Source organism: Prionailurus viverrinus, chromosome A1 (assembly GCF_022837055.1).
Source record: "Prionailurus viverrinus isolate Anna chromosome A1, UM_Priviv_1.0, whole genome shotgun sequence".
In the NCBI taxonomy this organism is placed as follows: Eukaryota; Metazoa; Chordata; class Mammalia; order Carnivora; family Felidae; genus Prionailurus; species Prionailurus viverrinus.
In genome coordinates, this window is record NC_062561.1 from 20,581,590 (window position 1) to 20,606,185 (window position 24,596).

Sequence of the window (24,596 nt, forward strand, 5' to 3'; positions counted from 1 at the left end):
AATAATGCAAGCCAGAAGACAATAGAAACATCTTTAGAGCACTAAAAGAAAACATGATGAGCCTCGAGAGAAATACCCTCGAAAACTGAGGGTGATTAAAATAGACTTTTTCGGACAGCAAGAGCTGAAAGCAATAACCACCAACAGACCCATACTACCAAGGAATGCTAAAAGAAGTCCCGGAAAAAGGGAATACGATACCAGATGAAAATATGAATCTAAACAAAGAAATGAAGAGTGCCGTTAATGGTGACTACAGGGGTAAATCAATAAGAATTTTTTTATTACTTGAATCTCTTTGGATCACTGACTAAACAAAAGTAACAAGTTAGTGTGGGGCTCACCACCTACATATAAATGAGATACATGACGACAATAGCACGAAGGCCAGGATGGGGGAAATGAAAGCATACTGTTGTGAGTTTCTTATGCCGTCTCAGTCTTAAAAAAGCAGAAAGAGAGTAAAAGCAGTTACAAAGGGCAGATGAGATAAAGAGAAAACAAACAGAGGCTGACAGACTCAAACCTAACCCTATTAATCATCACATGTGACATAAATCTCTGTGCACCCCAATTCAAAGGCAGAAGATTTCAGATTGGTTAAAAAAGTTGGGTAATACCACACGCTGCCTGTAAGAGACACACTTGAAAGCACTAGCAGATTACAATGAAGGAAGAAGATACATCGCCCGTATCATGCTACTTATAAAAACAAAGATGAAATAGCTCTGCTAATAACAGACACAGAATATTACCGGGAATGAAGGTCATCTCACTGACTTGACTGGTTTCACTTAGCATTATACCCTTTAGCTCCATCCACGTTGCTGAAAATGGTGATTTCATTCTTTTGTTATGGCTGAGTAATATTCCGTCATATATTTATCATCTCTTCTTTATCCACTCATCAGCCAACGGACACTAGGGTTGCTGCCGTATCTTGGCTACCGTAAATAACGCTGCAATAACCATACAGGTGCACATATCTTTTCAAATTAGTGTTTTCATTTCTTTGAGTCAATTTCCAGTAGTGAAATTACTGGATCATATGGTAATTCTATTTTTAATTTTTTTGAGGAAACTCCATACCGTTTTCCATATGATTTCACTCATATTTAGAATTTAAAAAAAAAACGAAAAAAGATAAAAAGGGACAAACAAAAAAAAACGGACTCTGAACTACAGATAACTGACGGCTACCAGAGGGGAGGTGGGTTGGGGGATGGGTGAAATAGGTGATGGGGACAAAGAATACACGTACTATGATGAGCACTGTGTAGTGTATAGAATTGTAGAATCACTGTATTCCACCCCGGAAACGAATGTATGTATGTGCCAATAAAACTCTACTGGAATTTAAAAAAATAATTTTTTTAAAGCCGGTCATGTCATTTCACAATGAGAAAAAGACCAAGAGGAAAAAATCTTAAATGTTTATGCTCACAAATACAGAGCCGCAGGACGTGCTGACCCTCAGAGAACCCTCTGCCCCATCTTCCACCCTTGGCAACCACTAAATCTGTTCTCCGTCTCTACAGTTTTGTGCTTTTGGGAATGTGATACAAATGGGACCATACCGATTTAATTTTAAGAATCTTTTAAGACTTTCCTTTCTGCAACTTGTAAAAATGTACAGGATAAAGTTTAGCACTGTTAAAAACTTTTCCACAAAACGAAAACAGGTTTTGGTTTCTCTCCTTGCCCCCGCCGTTTCTCACTTGTCCAGCCTCGCTTATCTCCATTGTGTCTCCAGGCACAGAAAAGGCGACCTCTCTCTTTCGGCAATACACCCTTTATTTTAGATCAATACCACAGTAAATCTTTCACCGTTAACTCGGTGAATCATTATTGATTTTTTCTGTTTCCTTTTTTTTTTTTTAATAGAAAGTGCCAGTTGTGGTGATTCTTGCCAGGTCTCCTTCAGCCTTCCCATTCCTGCAGAGCTTAAAATAATTAAAATTTACAAACACCAAAGGGCCAAAAAATATATTTTTAACAACTAGACGAGGGAAGCACTGTTTCCATTTTTCTCAGGAAGAGCACTAAGTCCGAGGATTAGGTATGGCCTAAAATGTCAAACTGTAAGAACTTTGGATTTACTAAGTACAAATAAATACTGACAATGTGTTCTGCTGCAAATGCCAGGGTTCTCTGGAATATACTTTGAGAGGTATTAGTGCAGATAATGCTGAAATGTCTATTTGGTAGGGAAAAAAAGTCATCTTTTCTGTCGTGCCAATAAAATGAACTGCTGTTGGACTCAATCTTTCAACACAGAATTCCAAGTGAGATGCTATACTCAGGTTGTTTTTCCTCTTCAACGACACAATGGATTTTAAAACTAATCTCTCCTCCCTACTTCAGTCATTCATTTATTAACTATTGATTAGCAAAGCCGACCCAGCCTCTACCCATGAGACGCTTTTGGACTTTCCATGGAAGAGAAAGATATTGGGTGAAATTATCACACAAATGCAGACTCCAAATATAACAGCTGCTAAGATGAAAAAATACATGGAACTTGAGACCTTAAGACAGAGGATAACAACAGAGACGAGGAGGTCTAAGGCCTCCGGTGCCTAGCAATGGTTAAGTACTTTGCTTTGATGGCTAAGAAGTCAAAGGAATTATGCATTCACTTCACCAGCTAAATCTTCCCTTGTCTCCTGGGCCCAACCCAAGCCACAGAAGGGTTTTGTTTGATGTGCGCCTTTAAAAAAAAATCTGAATTTAGGTGCCAATATTCGGAAATCAGGTGATTTTACATAAAGTGCAGACTGCAAATTAAGTATATTTTCCCTAAACGTGAAAAAAAAAATTACTAGGCAAAGATTTTGCCTTGTGCAATCAAAGAAACCCGGCAACAACAAGCTAACTTTGTGAAACCCCAACTACCACTCTCTAGTTCCCGTATTCCCCTATGGCAGCTCGTACATCCATCCCATGGTCAGACCATTGACAGATGCCACATATGTCCTCACTGAACTGCATTCCTGTCTGCTAGATTCTGTGTACCCACAGCAGGACCTAACAAGTATCAAGTGCTGAATAAATAACCATTTAGTAATAGACACCACCTTCTTACCGAATCTTTTTTGTTTTATTGCCAATCTTTATTTTATTTTATTACCAGTTTTCTGTTACCAGCCCAGGTATTAACCTAGGCCCTGAGGATACAGCTGTGAATAAAACAAGGCCCCGGCTCTCAGAGCAAGACTGCATTCATTACACCCCTTTATCTCCGTCTACTTCTTCTCCACCCCATTTCATCAATCCCCATGCTCTACCCTTAACCTCTCAATCATCCAGTGCTACAGGACAGGGGATAGGGCCCACATGTACCAGAACCTGGAGGCCCTGGGTCCAGAACAGAAATAACATGCATTCCACAAATGTGAGTCACTTAGAAAATTTTAAATCGGTAAAATAAAAATTAAAAATAGGTAAAATGAGTGTCAATGATATATTTTATTTAACCCAATATACCTAAAGTATTTTCATAACATGTAAAAATATTTCACATGAAATGTGTTAGCATGTTACCTGTTTTTTATAGATGTGCTCTATCAGACTGAGAAAGTTCCCTATTCCTAATTTTTTAACTTTTTTTTTTTTTTTTTAATCATGAAAAGCACTGTATTTTTTTCAAATGCTGTTTCTGTGGCTATTGAGATGGTTATGTGGTTTGGGGCTTTTATTTTATTAAAATGGTATATTGATTGATTTCGGTATGTTGAACTAACCGTGCATTCCTAGGATAAATCCCACTTGCTCATGGTCTATAATCCTTTTCTATAATCCTTTTCTACATACTCCTGGATTTAGTTTGCTAGTTGTTGAGCACTTTGGCATCTATGTTTGCTAGGGATATTGATCTATACTTTTCCTATGCCTTTGTCTGGTTTTGGTATGAAAGTAATACTGGCCTTACAGAATGAGTTGGGAAATGTTCTTTCTCCTTTTTTGTTTTGAAAAGTTTAAAAAAGGATTAATATTAATATGTTAAATGTTTTTTTAATTTTTTTTAACATTTATTTATTTTTGAGACAGAGAGAGACAGAGCATGAACGAGGGAGGGTCAGAGAGAGAGGGGACACAGAATCCGAAACAGGCTCCAGGCTCTGAGCTGTCAGCACAGAGCCCGACGCGGGGCTCGAACTCACGGACCGTGAGATCATGACCTGAGCTGAAGTCGGACGCTTAACCGACTGAGCCACCCAGGCGCCCCAATATGTTAAATGGTTAGTGGACTTTATCAGTTAAGCTATGTAGGATTGGGATTTTTTTTTTCCTATGGGAAACTTAATTTACTAACTTCTTTACTTGCTATAGGTCCATTTAGATTGTCTATTTCTTCCTGAGTTGGCTTTGGTAATTTATGCCACTCTAGGAATTTGTGCATTTTATCTAAATTATCTATTTTATGGGCATACAGTTGTTCATAGCGTTCCCCACGGTCCTTTTTAATTTCTGTAAGATCATTAGTGATGTCCCCTCTTGCATTCCTGATTTTAGTAATTTGAATCTTCTCTTTCTCTCCCCTCCCCTCTCTTTTTGTGGTCATTCTAACTAAAGATTAGGCAATTTCATTGATCTCTTCAAAAGGACCAACTTTGGCTTCATTGATTTTTCTCTATGTTGTTTTTCTATTCTCTCCTTTGTTTATTTCTGCTCTGTTCTTCATTTCCTTCCTTCTACTTGCTTTGGGTTTGGTTTGTTCTCCTTTTTCTAGTTTCTTGAACTGGAAGTTTAGATTATTTGAGATCTTTCTCCTTTTTAGACATAGCCACATACAACTACATATTTTGCTCTAAACACTCATTTGTCTGCATCTCTTCTGTTTTTGATATATAATGTATCATTTTCATTCGATTCATTTGATCCATTGGTTATTTTAAGAGTGTGTTGTTTAACTTCCACGTATTTGTGAATTTCCAAAATTTCTTTCTGTTATTGCTTTCTATTTTCACTTCAGTGTTTTTGGAGAGCATATTCTGTATAATATCAATCCTTTTAAATTTACTGAGGTTTGTTTTATGGCCTGTGATATGGTCTTTTCTGGAGAATGTTTCATGTTCACTTAAGGAGAATGTGTATTCCACAATTATTGAGTGTTCTATAGATGTCTCTGTAGTCGTTTTACAGTGTTGGTCAAGTCTTCTATTCCCTTGATGATCTTCCTCTTAGTTGTTTTAGCCATATTGGAAATGGATTATTTAGATCTCCCACTAATATTATTCAATTGTGTATATATACCTTCAATTTGATCAGTTTTTGGTTTGTATATTTTGGGGCTCTGTTGTTAGGTGTATATATGTTTTATAATAGACTAACATTATTATCATTATAAAGTATCCACTCTTGTGTCTAGCAACAATTTCTGTCTTAAAGTCTATTTCATATGATTAGTAGAGCCATTCAACTCTCCTTTGGTTACTGTTTGCATTATACCTTTTCCCATCTGTTTATTTTCAACCTATTTGTGTCTTTTAATTTAAAGTGTGCACCTGGTAGATAACATATAGTTGCATCATGCCTCCCCATTGTGCCAATCTCTGCCTTTTAATAGGAATGTTTAATGCATTTACCTTTAATGTAATTACAGATAAGGTAGGATTTATATCTGCCGTTTAACTTTATTTTCTATATATCATATGGTTTTGATCCTGTATTCCTCTATTATTGGCTTCTTTTGTGTTTAATAGATATCTTCTAGGGCATTATTTTAATTCCCTTGTCATTTCTTTTACTATATTTTTGGGGGAGCAATTTTCTCAGTTGTTGTCTTGAGAGTTATAATTAGCAACCTAACTTACAACAATGTAGCTCAAATTAATATTAACTTGAAAATTTCAATAGTATCTAGAAATTTTCCCACAATATATTCCTTTTCTCCTCCTTCCTTTGTGCTATTACTATGTGCCATATATCTATGTGTGTGTGTACATATATACATATACACATAAATTATCTTTATGATAAGCCCATCAACCATTTTAGATTTTTTGCTTATGAAGTTATATTTTAAATCAGATAGAAAAGAGTTACAAACAAAAGTACATTTTTACTGTCTTTTGTAGTTATCTATATTTATCTTTACCAGTGCTCTGCATTGTTTGTGTGGATTCAAGTTACCATCTAGTCTCTTTTCCTTTCAGTTGGAAGGACTAACTTCATGATTTTTGAGGGTCAAGTTTACTAGTGATGAATTCTCTCAGTTCTTCTGTATCTGAGAATCCCTCAGTTATGAAGGGTAGTTTTGCCAGATACAGAATTCTTGGTTGAGTGTCTTTTTCTCTCAGCATCTTGAATATGCCATCCAACTAACTTCTGGGCTTTTTGATTTCTAATGAGAAGTCAGCTATTCATCTTACTGAGGATCTCTGTACTTGATAAATCACTTGCTCTTGATGCGTTCAAGATTCTTTCTTTGTCATTTGACAGTTTGACTATGCCATGTGTAGGCATGGATCTCTTTCTGTTTATCCTACTTAGAGTTTGTTGAGATTCTTAGATATGTAATGTTTTTCATCAAATTTGGGTCTGGCCATTCTTCAAATATTCTTTTTACCTCTTTCTCTCTTCTCTTGCTGGGACTCCCACTATACATATGTCAGCTATGCTTGGTGGTATGCTATAGGTCTCTGAGACTATGTTCAGTTTTCTTAATATTTTTATCTCTCTGTTCCTCAGGCTAGATAATCTTAATTGGCTTATCTTCGAGTTTTGCTAATTCTTTCCTCTGTCAGCTCAAATCTGCTATTGAACCTGCTCATGAATTTCTCATTTCAGTTATTATACTTTTCAACTCTGGAATTTATATATTCTTTTATAATTTCTATCTCTTTTTATTGATATACTTTATTTTGTGAGACTTCATTACCATACTTTAATTTTTTAGATATAATTGGTTGTAGTTCTTTGAATGTATTTATAAGAGCTGATTAAAATCTTCACAGAATAAGTCCAACAACTGGGCCCCCTCAGGGACAGTTTCTATTGACTACTTTTTTCTTCTCCTGTGTATAAACCTACTTTCCTATTTCTTCAGGTGTCCCACACCCTTAAAAAAAAAAACAAAAAGCTAGACATTTTAGATAATATAATGATTGATGTGACAATTCTGAAAATCAGAACCCCCTGCCCCAAGTCCCTAAGATTTATTGTTGTTGCTGCTTTTTGTCATCATTGTAGTTGTTGCTGTTTTTTTAGTGACCTTCCTGGACTAATCCTATAAAGTCTGTTACGCTTGTAACCACTGATGTCTCAGTTAGTTTAGTGGTTAGCTAATGAGTAGTCAGAGATTCCCTTAAATGGTTTGAACAAAGAAGCCTTCCAACATTTGCTAAGGAGTTCTGCATGTGTTTTGGGACATGCCCTCAACACTCAACCAATTTAAACTTCTACCTTACCTTTTATTTACTGCTTACCTAACTGTGAGAGATTAGGGCCCTCTCAGGTCTTTCCTGGGCATGCATACCGTCCTGAATATGTGCTCGGCCTTTTAATTTCCTAGGAATATGTCAGAGCTTTTCAAAGTCCCTTATGGATATCTTCTCCTCATATCTTCCTTTTAAGTTTTTGGCCAGGTTCTTATTTGCCCAACTGCTATTGCTCCCTCAGGAGCTGATATATTAACAATTGCCACTGATTATTTTTGACAAAGGCCCTGGGGACAGGGTATTTCTTGCAGAGCAAGTTCTGAGCTCCAATCTAGCTTTTCTAGGGAACCGCAAGACAGGTCAAATAGGGACAATGCTCTGGGAATGGAACATTTGGAGAAGCTCCAACAAGGCCTGTCCCATCCAGGGGTTGCAATGCTGATGGTTTTTACAAGTACCATGTTTGCAAGACTGTTGGTTTTCAAGGTTCCTGTAGACCTGGAGAGAGGGAGATGTGAGCAGTTCAAGTTACAATGCCACAAACCCTGCTTAATGAGATTCAGCAGTTTTTCTTGAATAAACACTTCTCAGATTGTTGGAAGACTTTGGCTAATTTCAAGAGTTTTGAAAAAGTTGATTTTGGCCATCTTTGCCAATGTTTTCATTGCTTTTATGGAGGGGTGGATTTACCCCCACCGAATCTTGAAGGCTTAGCATGAGGAAAGAACTCATATTGCTATAAGACTTCTGATAAATTCTTTAGTCTATACCTGGCCTTAGGCACACAAAGTTACTTGCGACTATAAATTAAAGGCTCTATAAAAGTTACAGTTTTTTTATTTTCATTTAAATCTGGAAAATTCTGGGTCATCCTATGGACTATTTCCTTACCCACAAGCCTAAAAGTTCTATCTTTTTTCTAACTTTTACCTGCATCTACCACAGCTGAAGGATAGCAAAATTAATTAAAGAAGGGGAAAAAAAATCTGCTTTTAGAAAGAATAAGAAGTGTATGAGAGTGGGAGTTGGAGAAGGGTTGTCCTCTATTAACCTAGTTGTAACTAAGGCCTATTTCTTTGACAATGTCAGCACAAAAAAAGAGTACAAGATCCAGAGACAGAGAGGTCCGCATAACCCACTCTCAGTTCCTTTTCTTGCTCAGCAGTATGAACTTGGGCACAGTATGAACTGTGTGCCTCAGTTGTTTCATTTATAAAATAATTTTATAGGTTTTTTTAAAGACAAAAAAATTTTTTTTAATGTTTTGTTTATTTTTGAAACAGAGAGAGACAGAGCATGAGCAGGGGAGGGGCAGAGAGAGAGGGAGACACAGAATCCGAAACAGGCTCCAGGCTCTGAGCTGTCAGCACGGAGCCAGACGCTGGGCTCGAACTCAAAAACCGCGAGATCATGACCTGAGCCGAAGTCGGATGCTTAACCGACTGAGCCACCCAGGCGCCCCCAAATTTTATAAGTCTGTCTTAAGCTTAAATATATGTCAAAGTGCCTAGAACATGTAATAAACAATTAAAAATCAGTTCCCTTTCTCTCAGTGACATGGAAACATTAAGAATAGGCAGGGAATAATAAGATCAAAATATAAAGGTTAAAAATTCTAAACACAGAATTACCTAAGGGCTTAATGATTAGCTTGTTAAGAAGAGACTAAGTTAGGACCAGGATATCCTTTTCTAAAAGCCAAAACACAATATTCATTTTAGGTGCGAAAATGAAGATAATCCAATATATAGTAAAGTACCCAGCAGTTTTTGGCACATGGAATGTGCTCAATAAATGTTACATGAATGTGTTGTTTGACTTTAGAAAAAGCTCAGTAAGAAACAGTAAAACAAGTTTTGATACCCAACAAGTTGAACTTCATTTATCTAGAAAATTGACTCATATGAAACACCTAAAGCTATGCTGAATAAAATAAGATTCAAATTGCATTTTTTAAAGAGTAAGCTTCCCACCCTTCTTTTTCTGACTGTTTTCTCTTACGTAAGAGATGACTTAAGCCATGCTGGCCAAAAGTGTTTTCAGAAAAATAAAAAAATTCAGACATAGGTACTTGGTATTTTGGGCCATTTTGGACTCAGTGATATCTCAAACTTGCTAATTGCCAATTGTCTCAAGCCCTGCTAGCTTTTGTCTAACCAACTCCACGGCAGTTTTCTTATGGCCTTTGTGTTTTCTATAAAGACCCAATTTTATGTCCCACTGGTCACCATTAACTCTAGCAGCAAATTCTCCATCTGTTTACCATCCCGATCTAAACACCTCAACAGAAAGGAAAGTCTCATTGCTACCTTCCTGACATTTGAACTTTAAAGAAAACATGCCAGTGATCAAGAGACAACTGTGTCCGATGAATGTAAAACAGCAAATAACAGCTAATACGTATTGGGCATCTACCACACCAGGCAACGTCCCTGATACAAGTTACATGATGTCATCCTTATACTATTTCTATAAGGTAGGTGCTATTTTGATTCCCACTCTTTTGGGTGAAAACCTTGCCCAAAGTTAAGAAACCTGCTCAAGGTCACAGAGCTATGTAGCTGGACAGAGAGCCGAGATTTAAGAGACACTTGAGAGAAACTCTTAATCTCAAATCCCATCCGCATTAACTCAGAAAACACAAACTGCAGCTCTGAGGCGCAGTGACTATCTTGCACGCCTGTTCTCTTACAACGAAGACGTCGCAGACCCATTTGTCTTCTCTTGTTGTGTCCTGTTCAGCTTTGAGGACCAGAGGGTCGTCTAATCAGCTGCCCCCACTCCAATCCAGCCGGCTTCCCACACTGCCAGGGGTGCCCCAGAAGGAAGAGAGGGGCGGGGGTGCTGGGGAAAGCGAGAGAGACAAAAAGGGCTGGATCAAAAAATATACGAACAAACGAAGAGAGAAATCTGTCGTGGGAAACAAGAAACATCGGGTGATAAAAACAGATAAAGAAGTCTGACCAAAGGTAAGAAAAGGAAACTGCTCTTCCCATTGGAGAATATAACATCCTCTACACAGTTACATACACCCCCAAGTTTTCACAGAAAACTTGCCTGTACACAGCATGTATCACTGCACAGACTTAACCATTATGTAATATTGAAAAGTTAGTCAGGAAGTCTTGTAGAAGCCAAAATGCAACATGATTTTTCATCTTCAGACTACATGGTATGGGCTGTGCCGTTGATACGAAGTTACTTATCAACCAGTTTTTAAACTTGGCAGCTCTTTCTTATCCCTCTCTTGGTTAAGACAAGTTTCTTCGTATCATTTAAAGTTCAAAGACATGAGGCAGCAGAAAGAGCCACCTTTTTGCCAAGTGTTCTTATGACTTGGAAGCAACGGACATTTGTCCGTGACCCTGTCTGATTTTTGGCACACAGCAGATAAGCTCTGAGAAACACACACCCGCTGTTACATGGGGAAGAAAGGACAGACATCAAAGCACCATTTACTTTATTTTTAGATACTATATCAAGGCTATTCAGTTTTCTTAAGAAGATCTAATAGGAAAAAAAAAAAAGATGAGAGCATCACTCTCATGCTCGTGCAATACCTTGTCCTAAATAGGTTCTGGTTCATTTTTTTTGCAGTCTTCAGCCATTAGAACATATTCACCCCCCTTGGTTCCTTTTGGTTTGATCGCCAGGGACAGCTCCTTGGGAACACTTGGCTAGGACACTTGCAATGCACGCAAGACAAATCAGCATAATTTTTAAGTTACTTGCCACTTCCAGGAATGTTAATTTAAGCAATGACTATATGTCTTCCCTTCCCAAGATGTTAACCACTGCCATCAAAGTCACTTCCCTTCCCAAGATGTTAACCACTGCCATCTGGGTCACTTTCCTGGCTTTGGGGCACTCTGTTTCCTTCAACGCCACAGGAGGCAAACCAAGAAAGCTAGACAGAGGCACGCACCAGAAAAATAATTCTCAAGTAATGGGTTCCTCTAAGAATGTCTTTTTGATTTTAAAGCTTTGAAGAAAAAAGAAAAAACCAAAAACTGGCCTTCACCAAGGCCATAGAAGATAAACTTTCCATTTTCTCAAGGCTGCCCCTATCAATAGCCATGTTTCTAGGACGGACCTGTGCGCTGAAGAAGAAACTGATGAAGAACTTCAGGGTGGCGGGCAATTCAGAGTCACGAAGACCAACGACACGTACAGATGGAGCTAAGCTTTTGAAATATCTGCGAAGCAGGAATATTCTAGAGAGGCAGAAAGGACAGACCCGACTGGGATGTCTACTGATAACCAGGGCTGGCGCCAGGACAGGCGGTGTGCCTGGTCCCTGGTCATCAAACTGACGACAGAGGGAACCCCAGCCCTTTCTGATCCTCCCGCCTCTCCCATCCTGGTGGGATGCCACCACTCGGCCAGCAGAGTGGCCTCTGGCCTATAGCAGGGGTCCTAGACACCCAGGGAGGGCCTGGAGTGTCTGCCATTTAATTCCTGTGGGGTGTTGGGACAGATTGTCTGACTTCTCCAAGTCTTATAAAATGGTGATGATAAAGCTTGCCTTGACTAATTCTCAAGGCCATCGTGGGGGTCAAATACAACAGCAGACATCCAAGTGTACTGCAAAGGTATAAGAGCTAGAAGACACAGGACCTAGAAGATGGGCTTCCTAGAAATTACACAAACCTTGGGTAAACGAAGAAGAGCACAAGTTACAGCCCAAATCTACTTCTTCATACGATAAACCTCTGCCCCACCTACACACCATCTAGCCAAAGGGACCCCCAAGAACTGGGAAACTGAGAATGCTCGGCTGAGACCACCCCATCACACACAGTGCAGGCTTCTGGCCAGAGCTCAGGCACACCGGGGGGTGAGGGCAGCAGCTAGCTCTTGCGCTGCCCAGCCTTGTCATTCCTTCTTCTGGAAAAGTGCTCCCTACCCTCCAGAACCCCTCTGTCCTCCCCATCTCCCACCTGGTGCTGTAGTGGAGGCTGCCCCTCCAAGGCTACAGCTAACAGAGGGTGAAGCTGGGGTTGCATGTGATCACAGTGGAGCCAGTCAAAAGGCTGTAAGAGAAGAAGAGAAAAGGGGCAGCTTCTCCCAGTAGACACTGGGGGATTTGAGGCGTGGGTGCAGCGTGCAGCCTATTATTCACTAAGTGGAGGAAGTTGGTTTGAGCAGAGGAAGTAAACTCTCAGGGGGACAGAAGCCCTGGACCTCTAAGTGCTGCAACACCCTAGTTCCAATGCTTGTATACTCTCCACCCCACCTCTACCCCCTTTCCAGGGATCAATGAACTGGCTAGGGAACCCCTAAGGAAGTATAAGCCAGGTTTTGTAACACAATTAGGATGAAGGTCTCAACATTAAATGCATAGTAATTTCCATACCAAGCCAGATTCATGGTCTACTCAAACTGGCATCCTATTTATGGTAAGCACACCAAGGGATGTTTGCAGGAGGCCATGGTTGTCCTAAAAACTTCAACCTCAAATGGCTTTCAAAGAATCCCAGCTTGCTATTGTGGCCATTATGGTTCTGTGAATTTACGTTCACCTCTCCTGCATCTGTTTGTATTTTCAGTCTTTACCCACTCTTAAAGATAATCCATTCAAAATATGCAGTCTATGCTGTGAAGTAATACTTTTTTTTAAATTGTTTTTTGAGAGAGAGAGGGAAAGAGAATGAGCAGGGGAGGGGCAGAGAGGGAGGGAGGGAGAGAATTCCAAGCAGGCACCACGTTGACAGCACAGAGCCTGATGCAGGGACAAACTATGAGATCATGACCTGAGGCCAAATCAAGAGTCAGAGGCTTAACTGAGCCACCTAGGTGCCCTGAAGCAAAACTTATTTGGTATATTTGTTACAATAGAAATAAATTCAGGGGCACCTGGGTGGCTCAGTTGGTTAAGTGTCTGACCTCAGCTCCGATCATGATCTCACAGTTTGTGAGTTGGAGCCCCGCACCGGGCTCTGTGCTGACAGCTTGGAACCTAGAGCCTGCTTTTGATTCTGTGTCTCCCTCTCTCTCTCTGCTCCCCTACCGCTCATGCTCTGTCTGTCTCTCTCTCTCTCAAAAATAAACATTAAACATTTTTTCTTAAAAAAGAAATAAATTCATAGTATAAGTAGAAAGAATAAACAGTGAAATAAAGCCAAAAATAGAAAAATGAGAAAAAAATGAAAAACACTGAGTTCACACTAGGATACATACAATATAAAAAGACTGGAAAGAAATATTCCCAAAATTGTTATTTCTCAGTGGCAAGATGATAGATAAATTATTTCCTTCTTTATATTTTTCCGCATCGCTAAAGTTTCCATACTGGGAACTGGGTAAAGTTTCCATACAGCACTGGGTCTGTATTACTGTTCTAATAATATTCGACTATTAAAATATACAGTATAGTATAGCATAGTATAGCGCAGTATAGTCTAACCTATACTATTCTATACTGATAAAGCAGAGCCTCACCAAATGTCTTAGACTCTTGCAGAGAAATTAGCTCCGCCTAGAGACCTCGGCCAGCTTGGATCCTCGGTGTTTCAGAGGCAGATGATAAAACAGGCATGAGAACATGCAGATCTGACCACTCCAGCAGGCAGCCCATTCCACTTTAGCAACAGTCATACCTGGAAAGGCAAGGTATACCTAGAAAGGCAGATCTTTAAAAGGCACAGATAAAGGACCTCTGAACAAAAAGCCTGGGAGTCCTCAGTGGCACACCTCTGCTTTCAGAGGCACTGGGCAGGGGGAGGGCTCTGGAGCCTCAGGCCAAGGTGCCCAGCACTGAGGAGCCGGTGGTGGTGATGCAGGCGGAACGCACGTGGATTCTCTCCAGCTGCTGGCATGTACTGGGGGTTCAATACGTCTTTACATAAAAAGGATAGTGGACAGAATAATCACAAGATGCGTAGGTGGCCGAGAAGGTACCGCGAGCTCGCACACTCACAGGCGAGAGGCTCGGAGGGAAGGTTGCCTGGAGGAGCCAGGGGCTGAGGTTAAGAGACAGGCAGGCATTTGGCAGGCAGAGAACGTGAACACGAGCAGGCAGGAGAGTCCAGGCAGACCCAAAGTCACGGGCATTCAAACAGAGATATGTTGTATAACCCCAATAACCCTGAGTATTTTAGCGAGTAGTATGAGTGCAGAGTGAAATAAAGGCAGAAATCGACAAATGAGAAAAATTGAAGAATACTGGAATTCATTTGTGGTCTATACAAATGGCTTAGCTTTGTGGAAACTAACTTTGAACCAGGCCTTGAAGAAAGGGGTAGGATTTGGATAGAAGTGCAAAAGGAGGACAAAGGGCAGTGTAGCCAAGACCGCAGGAAAAAATGGCACGTGAGACACGCATCCTTCAGTGAATGTTTACCGAATGCCCACTCTGTCCCAGGTCTGCGACTAAGATCTTGGGTCGCAAAGGGGAGCTTAGGAGAAAGAGCTGTTCTCCCCACTGTAGAGATGAGGAAATAGAGGCTTTACAAAGAAGATGCAATTTGTCCAAGGACATAGAGCCAACAAATAGCATAAATCTAGTTTTAGGTATGTTTTATTACAACACTTTAGAAAATACTGATAAGCTGTTTGTGTCTTAACATCATGGTAAATGCCTAGAGGATATGGGAAAAACCCATGTGCCCCCCTTTTCTGCTATTCAAATAAAAAACTATGCTTTTTTTAGGTAAATACACAGTAGTGGAAGTACTAGATCATATGGTATTTTTTAAATTTTTTTAATGTTTATTTATTTTTTGAGAGAGGCAGAGTGCAGTGGGGGAGGGGAAGAGAGAAAGGGAGACCCAGAATCCAAAGCAGGCTCCAGGCTCTGAGCTGTCAGCACAGAGCTCAATGCAGGGCTCAAACACAGGCATCATGACCTGAGCCAAAGTTGGAGGCTTAGCCGACTGGGCCACCCAGGTGCCCCTCATATGGCAATTCTACTTTTAATTTTTTGAGGGACCTCCATACTCTTCTCCACAGTGGCTGTACCAGTTTGCATTCCCACTAACAGTGCATGAGGGTTCCTTTTTCTGTACATCCTCACCAATACTTGTTATTTCTTGTCTTTTTGATTTTAGTCATTCTGACAGTTGTGAGGTGACATCTCATTGTGGTTTGGATTTGCATTTCCCTGCTGATGAGTGATGGTGAGCATCTTTTCATGTGTCTCTTGGCCATCTGGATGTCTCCTTTGGGAAAATGCCTATTCAGGTCTCCTGCCCATTTTTTAATCAAATTATTTGTTTTCCTGATGTCGTGTTGTATAAGTTCTCTCTATATTTTGGATATTAACCCCTTATTGAATATATGATTTGCAAATATACTTTTCCATTAAGTGAGTCGCCTTTTCATTCGGTTGACAGTTTCCTTCACTGTGCAGAAGCTCTTTATTTTGATGTAGTCAAAACTTTTTAAAAAAGCTTTTTATTTTGACATGCTTTTGTTTCCCTTGCCTTAGGTGACCTATCTAGAAAAAGGTTGCTATGGCCATCCCTATATTTATTATAGCATTATTTGCGGCAGCCAAGATATGGAATCAACCCAAGTGTCCATCAATACATGAATGGATAAAGAAGATGTGATTGTGTGTGTGTGTGTGTGTGTGTGTGTGTGTGTGTTTATGTAAAATGTGTGTGTATACATACATACACAATGGAATATTACTTGGCCATAAAGACAATGAAATCTTGCTATTTGCAATAACATGAATGGACCTAGAGGGTATTATACTAAGTGAAATAGACAAAGAAAGACAAATACCGTATGATCTCACTTACATGTGGAATATAAACAAAGCAAAGCAAAGCAAACAGCAGAAAAGACCCATAAATACAGAGAACAAACTGACGGTTGCCAGAGGAGAAGAGGTGGGGTGAAGGGGAGTGGGAGATCCAGGTTTCAGTTGCAGAATGAGCAAGTCATGGGAATAAAAGGTAGGGTATGGGGAGAACAGCCAATGTGACACAGCAGCTACACTCGTGGTGGGCACAGCACACATAACGCACAGAGTGGCTGGAAGACTATGTTGCACACCTAAAACTAACGTAACATTAGGTGACAACCATACTCAAATAAAAATTGTGGGGGCGCCTGGGTGGCTCAGTCGGTTGAGCGTCCGACTTCGGCTCAGGTCACGATCTCGCGGTCCGTGAGTTCGAGCCCCGCATCGGGCTCTGGGCTGATGGCTCAGAGCCTGGAGCCTGCTTCCGATTCTGTGTCTCCCTCTCTCTCTGCCCCTTCCCCGTTCATGTTCTGTCTCTCTCTGCCTCAAAAATAAGTAAACATTAAAAAAAAATTTAAAAAAAAAAAGGAAAAAAAAAAAATTGTGAACATTTCTTACTTTCCTTTTATGAAAACTCTTTTCTGCCCTGGAGGATAAATATGTGAGAGTTAAAAGTTCTTATAAATATCCCAAATCTTTCGGAACAATTACTAGCGGGACAGTATCAGGCTCAGCTTGACTGCACAACTGACAACCGACTAAGTCCACCCGCTTCAGAGTGTGCTCAGATAGGGCAGATCCAGTGGCCGTCTGAGAAAAGGTCGGTGGAACCGCCACCAAAAAAAGCCTCGTAAAGACAAAACCAGCCTCAGGATTTGTGTGGAAAACGTTAAACATGCTCCATGCTGGGAACTCAGAGACTCCCGTGCTGCTGACGGCCTGCAGAAGACTATTCAGTAAAAGACAAATCTCCCAAGAAGCGGAGCTTAGTTATTCAGAGATTGTCTAAAACCAGTGCTGGAATTGTGCCCCATCTCCTACCAAGTACAGTACAGGTTCCTGCCCTGTGAATAAGCTCTTCTGAAAGTAAGGAAGCTTTCAGCCCACAAGCTAGATTTCCAAACACAAACATGCATACGTGTAAACAGTGTTCACAAAAAACCAAAAAATCTGCTTATAGTTTTCTTCTGACATTAACCATGTGCCTTTAGGTAAAGGAGGAAAAAAGTTTTATTTATTTATGCATTTTAGGGTCACTGAAAAAAAAGTCATTTGGGTCTATAGCAATTCTTCCTTTACCACATACTTCACACTATTATTATTATTTTTTTTCAAATAAGAGGTGTTTCTTGTGGGCTTATTAAAAAGTTACAAGACTTGAATCAGAAATAACATGAATATAAATTGTCTCTACCATTAATTACAAAAACTACTTTTGCCTTTTAAAGTTGATTTTTTTTTTAATCCTTTAATTAGAACATGGTTCTAAAGCCTGCATTCTCACAATGCTTTCAAATCTATTTCTGTATTCTATTTGGAGAGACAAAGAGGATCGTATTGTTTGTGATCATCATGCTGCCTCTCATAAAAGGTTCATTAATGTATTTGGAATGTCTAAGGTAGGCAGGCAGGCCGGCCTGTGATTCTTACCTCCCCCCCAAAAGCAACCCATCCTCTACCGTGCAAAAGCTGGAACGATTCATGCTGTGGGGAAAGAACAAATACAATTCTTCTTAAAATGCTTTTGAATGTGTGTTTTCTGGAGATAAAGGTGAATAATTTTATTGCAAAACTTGTCTACAGCTGAAAATGTGATGTGGCATCTACCTTGATCTGGGGGCTTTTTAATCAGGGGGCTGAATGAGGGATGCTTTCAGCCTAAGCTAACCCAAATCAATTTAGTGGTCCTGAGATCATTTCTGTCCTTCCTCTCTTCCCTCACACAACATTACGGTTTTCCAATGTTTTGACATCTCCTTGGAGATGGTCCAGCCATAGGGTGCAGCCACACAAACAATCCACACAGACTTCTATACTTGGTGAATTGGTTCCCAGCCCACCTTTCACATTAGGGTCTATCCCAACCTAGTAGAGCTGACAAGTGTACAAAACCTAGACTAGAGAAAAATATTAAGAATATGACTTAAACATTTATTCTTAGGGCAGCAAAGAGAGATAGAAACTTATACCAAATTCTAAAAGATAGAGATGTTAATGGTCTCTTACAGTAACTAAAACTGTGAATAGGCTAGAACCCACAGGACTTTTTGGAGAAACACCGAAGACCATCCCAAACTACAAGAAATGCTTGTCTTGCTTGCACAGGAGGCAGTTCTGTCCCTGGCAGCCTAGGAAAGTCAAGGCCCTAAGCCTTACTACCTCACAAGTATCCTTTCCAAGTTTCAGTTTTTGTTTCTCTGGGAGTTTTGACTTCTCCAGAGGAATTAAAAAGCAAGAGGCCTAAATAGTCCTTTTTAATATATCCTTCAACATATAACACAATGTTATTGTAGACAACTTGATAAACAACATGAACTAAATGGCAAGAAAAAAGTGTCATCCCAAGGACCAGTGGCTTTGCATTTGCCTCATAGGTAAATCTCTAAAGTTCTATTCATCTGTTGGTTAATGAGCTTGTGTTCCAGTAACAGAGTAAGTTCCTCCAATCCCAGAAATTTCCTAAAACTGAGTGGAAACGGCTTCCACCAAATATTCTTGAAAAATCTATAATCTTTGTTTTCTTAATTAAGGGCCCAATTTCACTGGCGCTATGGTGCTCACTCCAAGGAGGATATAGTCTCCTTGTCTCAAATGCATAGCTTACCGTAGCTGATTTCTCATCTGCTAGAAAAAACCCACAAATATGTGTCTGTGAAGATGGGCCTCATACCCTGGACTTACACGCACACCCCTAAGGATACAAATTTCGGCCCATGAAAAAAGAGCTAAACCTGGGGCTGGCCATTCCTACTCCTCTCTACCCACTCCCAAGGGCTGTCTCAGTGCAGGGGTTCGGAGTGGTGTCCACAGACCGACAGCATCAGCATCACCTGGGAACTTGTTTGAAATGCACATTCTCAGGCCTCTCCCAAGAGCCACCGAATCAAAAACCCTGGCGGTGGGGCCCAGTTCCCCAGGTGACCTACGCCCTCAAGTTTGAGTGGCATTGTTGCACTGCAGGAACTGTGAAACCACCAATGTTTGTATGCTCAAAGCCTGCAGGTGGCACTAAAGGCCGGCCAGACAGGCAGGAACAGGAAGCTCAAGTAGTGGTAAAGAACAAGCCAGCCAGACAACGCAGCTCCTGAGCGGCTGGCTCAGCCCTCTCCAAGGAGTTCATAGGCCACAGGACATCTCAGCTTTGAACGGGAAGCAGACTGAACTTCTCACAGTCCAGCAGTAAACACATTAAACCTAAAATTTTCAGGGATATGGAAATTGCATATATTTCCTGAGCCTGGGTGGCTCAGTCGGTTGAGCATCCGACTTCGGTGCAGGTCACGATCTCACGGTCTGTGGGTTCGAGCCCCGCGTCGGGCTCTGTGCTGACAGCTCAGAGCCTGGAGTCTGCTTTGGATTCTGTGTTTACCTCTCTGTCTCTGTGCTCCTCCCTGCTCATACTTTGTCTCTGTCTCTCTCTCAAAAATAGGTAAAACATTAATTTTTTTTTTAATTTTCAGGGATGCAATAGTTAATGAAGGTTTTTGTGGGTTTTTTAAAAATGTTTATTTATTTTTGAGACAGAGAGAGACAGAGCATGAACGAGGGAGGGTCAGAGAGAGAGGGGACACAGAATCTGAAGCAGGCTCCAGGCTCTGAGCTGTCAGCACAGAGCCCGATGCGGGGCTCGAACTCACAGACCATGAGATCATGACCTGAGCCGAAGTCGGAAGCTCAACCGACTGAGCCACCCAGGCGCCCCAGGTTTTTGTGTTTAATACGATGAGGATATATGCATTTTCAAGAATGAAAATGTCAATACCAATTAAACAGAACAAAATAAGAAACTCAAATTATCAGCAGCTGTTGTGTGTATCCAAATAATAATAATGCACTTGATTGTGAAAGAATTGGAGTTCCTACCCTTAAAATCTCACTGAATTGATGTCACAAAAACAAGAAGAAGATTTTTCTAATGTAAAACATGTATACGAGTAGGCCTTTGCTAGATTCTATCAAAACCCTGAAATTTGCTTTAATGGTTTTAGTATATATACATCTCCGGGCACCTGGGTGGCTCAGTTGTTTAAGTGTCGGACTCTTGATTTTGGCTCAGGTCCCGATCTCAGGGTCGCAAGATGGAGCCCCATGTTGAGCTTCGGATTCTCTCTCTCTCCCTCTCTCTCTGCCTTTCTCCCTGTCTCTCTCTCTCTCTCTCTCAAATACAAAATTTTTAAAAAACCTGCCTATACAAATCTCTGGTGAAGATATGAAGCAATGGGAACTCCTGGGTACACACGCCAGGGAAATGAGTGCCTCTTTCTACCAAAAGCCTCAAAAAAGAATGTTCTTAGAAGTGTAATTCATGGGGTGCCTGGGTGGCTCAGTCAGTTAAGCATCTGGCTCTCGGGTTTCGGCTCAGGTCATGACCTCAAGGTTGGTGAGTTTGAGCCCCGCATTGGGCTCTGTGCCCACAGTGCAGAGCCTGCTTGGAATTCTCTCTCTCTCCCTCTCTGTCTGCCCCTGCCCCTCTCTCTTGCTTGCTCCCAAAATAAATAAATAAACTTAAAAAAAAAAGTGCAATTCACAATAGTTACCAAGTGGAAACAATCCAAATGTCCACCCACGGCAGAGGAAATAAACAGTATGGATATTCACACAATAAAATACACACAACAATGAAAACACAAATCGACCAATAAACCAAACCACTGCTACACATAATATGGATGAATCTCAAGAAATACTACTGAGTGAAAGAAGCCAGACCTATAGGAGTACACATTTACCCAAACAGGCGAAACAAATCTCTAGTGACAAAGGTCAGCACTGACCCGAGGCTATCTAGCAGGAAGCATGAGCTTGCTGAAAAAGTTCTACATCTTGACTTGGGGGATGATTACAGAGGTGTACACGTACGTGTACATAATGAAAATACAGGAGTGTATTTGCTGAATTGCACACTTAAATTTGTATACCGTATTGTGTGTAATAACTATAAAGGGAGAAAAAGTGAAACATACACACAAAAATATTCTTGACACACTGTCAGGTAAGAATTTTCGATATTCACCATGAAAGTCTAGATTGCTAGATACCTATAACATCATCAGACCATTATTTGCTGTAAAAACACTGCATTTGCTGAGCTAAACCTAAAAATTAAACACAGTGAACCAAGGATTCTCCTTATTTCCAATGTTATGCCATCATATCAATGTATCAACCTACAAGAGGGCCAAACTTGACGGGCTTGCATTCCCTAGTCCCAAACGCCTTTCTGACACTTCCTGGAGCCCATCGCGTGCGGTATCTATTTCTCCAATCCTCTGCAGACCCCGGATGGCCCCTCACCACCTAGGGGGAGGCTGACAAAGGGCCTGGCTCCATCACTTCATTAACTACCCACCTGACTTTCTTTGAAGACTTGTCCTAACCCCTACCATCATCTGGGCCTTGTTAGAAAGGTGCACAGCGTCTGAGGCCTTTCCGGGCTCACTGGATCCTATCCAGTAGGAACCCAGAGCTGGGCCAGCTGCCGAGTGGGGAGAGAGACGGGGACAGCAAACTGCCCCCCGAAACAGACACTTCCGGGCCCCACAGCGTGCCGCGAGACCCTGAGCCCGCGTCATTCTCCACAGGCCTGGGCCGCTCCTTGCAGCCCACCGCAGCGGGAGAAATAACGCTCGGCCCGTTTCTGCGCTTTCGGCGTTGGGTTGCAAACCCCGCAGTCAGCTGTAAGGAGTGACCGAGAGCGGGTGCGACGCGTCGGGGAGAGAATCTGGTCCCACACCGGGGGCCCGGGGACGCGCAGCGCCCGTGCCCGCGGCGCCCGGGCTCCGCGCGGGAGTGGGACCCGCTGGGGTGCGCGCGCAGGGCCGCGACCGCCGAGAGCCGACGTGGGGCGCGCCCCGCCGCCCCAGGTGGAAGTCCGGCCGCGCGCCGCCGCCGCCGCCGCCGCCGGACCGCGCGGGCGGAGGGCCGGGCGAGGCGCGCCGCCGCTCGGGGCGGGCGTATTTACCTGGAAGCAGGAACACGTGCTGCCGGGCGCGAGCCCGGTCCCCGCCGTCCATGCCGTCCCTGCCGCCCGCCTTCTGCGCGGGGCGCGAGCAGGCCTCACCCGCGGAGCCCGGGACCTGCCCGGAGCCGGCGGAAGATGGCGGGGGAAGGGTGTATCCCCGCTAGCGCGGCGCGCGGAGGGGCCGGCGGAGCCCGGGAGGCGGCCCGCGGGACGAATTAACTTTCGTTTCCGCAGCCAGCCGGCCGCGCCTGTGAACGTTTTTAAATTTAGCGCCAGGCCGAAGCGACCCGAGAGGTGGCGCGTCGCCCGCCGGCAGGGGAAGGGTCGCGGCCTCTCCCCTCCGCTGCGCGGCCAGTGGTAGGTCCTCACCGAGGGCGCGGAGTGACGCGGCGCGCGGGGCGGCCACCCTGGGACGCGGCGGCGGGCGGGGGAGCCTCGGCCCGCGAAGTGGTGGCGCGGCCGGCGGCGGAAGGAGTCCCAGGTGGGAGAGCGAGCGAGGCCGCCCCCCCCCCCCGGGAGCGGGGGGGGGGGGGGGGGGCCCGGGACGGATGGGGCCGCCGCACCCGGAGGGTTGGGGAGCGCGAACACCAAGCGTGGAGGAAAAAGCCTGCAGCAGATCCGTGTTAAGGACAACTGCCATCAGATTCTAATCCTGATGTCATTCTTGTTAGTATATCTTGTTTGTCGGTTGCATTCTGCGTTGGAATTGAGGTCACAGTATTTTGTGCTTTGTGGATTCATAATGCATTGTAAGTAGTCTTCGAATTGGGCTTAGCTCTCACCACTAAAAAGAGGTGCTCAAAATACGAATTTGTTATTTGGGGAGAATCTTTGTAATGAGTTAAAAATGTAAGACATTTTAAAAGGGATATTTAAGGGGCACCCGGGTGGCTCAGTCCTTAAGCGTGGGACTCAGTTTCCGCTCGGGTCATGATCTTAGGGTTCGCAAGTTCGCCCTGCATGCACTGGCAGTGTGGAGCCTGCTTGGGATTCTCTCTCCCTCTCTCTGCACAACCCCCCTCCCCCCCATACTCTCTCTCTAAACAAATAAAGTAAAAAAAAGGTTTTTTTTTTAATCAAAGCGATGTTTAGAAGTTAAGTTCATGAAATTTGGTGATTTAAACTTTGAAAAATAAAATTTTAATTGAAAAAGTGGTACCTGGTACAGGGTTTCTTAAAAGAAAATAATAAATACTTCTCTTATACTTTAAAGAAAAATCTGTCTGCCTCCTACCCCAGATCCCCAATCTCCATCCCCATGGGCAACTACTGTTAACAGTTTCTTGTCTGTTCTTCCAAAAATTTTCCATGCACGTACAAGTCCGTGTCTTTTTGCACGAATGGAAGAATAATATTTTACATAGCTTAATGCACTTCACTTTTCTTGAAGATAGTTAACTTTGGCAGAACTCCATCTATCTCAGCCTTCTGAAAGGAGTTTTAATTTCAGTCCAATTTCCCATGGGGAGTGGTGGTGGCAAATGCAGCTGAAATTGACTGGAGGACACACCCTTCTGCCTCAGGAGGGACATCCAGATGCCAACGCTGGGACAGGCAGCAGATTAGTATTGCTCTGATCTCTTCCCTCCCCCAAGATTATACTAGGGGAAAAGCGTGTGTAGGCTAAACTCCCAGGCACACCATAATCGCTATTAACAGCTACAAGAGAAACGTTACCCACAGTTCCCTTGCTCTGACATACAGAATTGTTTTCATTCTCTGATCCTTTCCAGCCATTGGCTGTATGAATATGTATTTATCAGGAGGTAGTTTGCACAGAGTAAAGACAATTTTGTCTGCATTTCTCCCTTAGCATTGTATAAACATGTTTCCCATGGCATCCAGAGTATTGTTAAAGGAGGCATTATTTCATACTGCTAATGTACCAAGGTTACTTAGCCATTCCCTAGTGTGCAATATTTAAGTTATTTCAAACTGTTATTATAAATAATGCTACAGTGCATACTATACATGGACTTTGCGGCAGTTCAAAGCAATGGACTAGATGTTCATATGATGAACTACATGTACACACAGCAACATGGATGCTTCATATCAAGAGAAAAAAAAAGATGCAGGACTAATAGAATACCAAGTAGATAAATCAAAAACCCACATAAGGGGCACCTGGGCGGCTCAGTGGGTTAAGCGTTCGACTTCGGCTCAGGTCATGATCTCGCTCGCCGTTGGTGAGTTTGAGCCCCGCGTGGGGCTCTGTGCTGACAGCTTGGAGCCTAGAGCCTGCTTCAGATTCTGTGTCTCCAGTCTCTCTCCCTGCCCCTCCCCCGCTCATGCTTTCCCGCTCTCTGGCTCTCTCAAAAATAAACATTAAAAAATAAAA

The 24,596-nt window shown here is 42.3% G+C and overlaps 1 protein-coding gene across 6 annotated transcripts in view; it reads right to left on the bottom strand.

The window, feature by feature from the left end:
• Positions 1-22,382, bottom strand: part of RNASEH2B (ribonuclease H2 subunit B) — a 67,430-nt gene extending 45,048 nt beyond the window's left edge. For 2 of the 6 annotated variants that reach the window (XR_007151030.1, XR_007151032.1), the window contains exon 1: positions 21,644-22,132. Coding sequence is in view for 4 of the 6 variants with exons in the window: in XM_047853374.1 (XP_047709330.1) it covers positions 21,644-21,866 (223 nt within the window). In the remaining 2 variants the exon portion in view is untranslated. Of the gene's footprint in view, positions 1-21,643; positions 22,133-22,255 lie in introns of those variants that run through there. The other 4 variants (XM_047853374.1, XM_047853383.1, XM_047853364.1 and 1 more) reach the window with 4 other exon arrangements.
• Between the last annotated feature and the right edge of the window lie 2,214 nt (positions 22,383-24,596).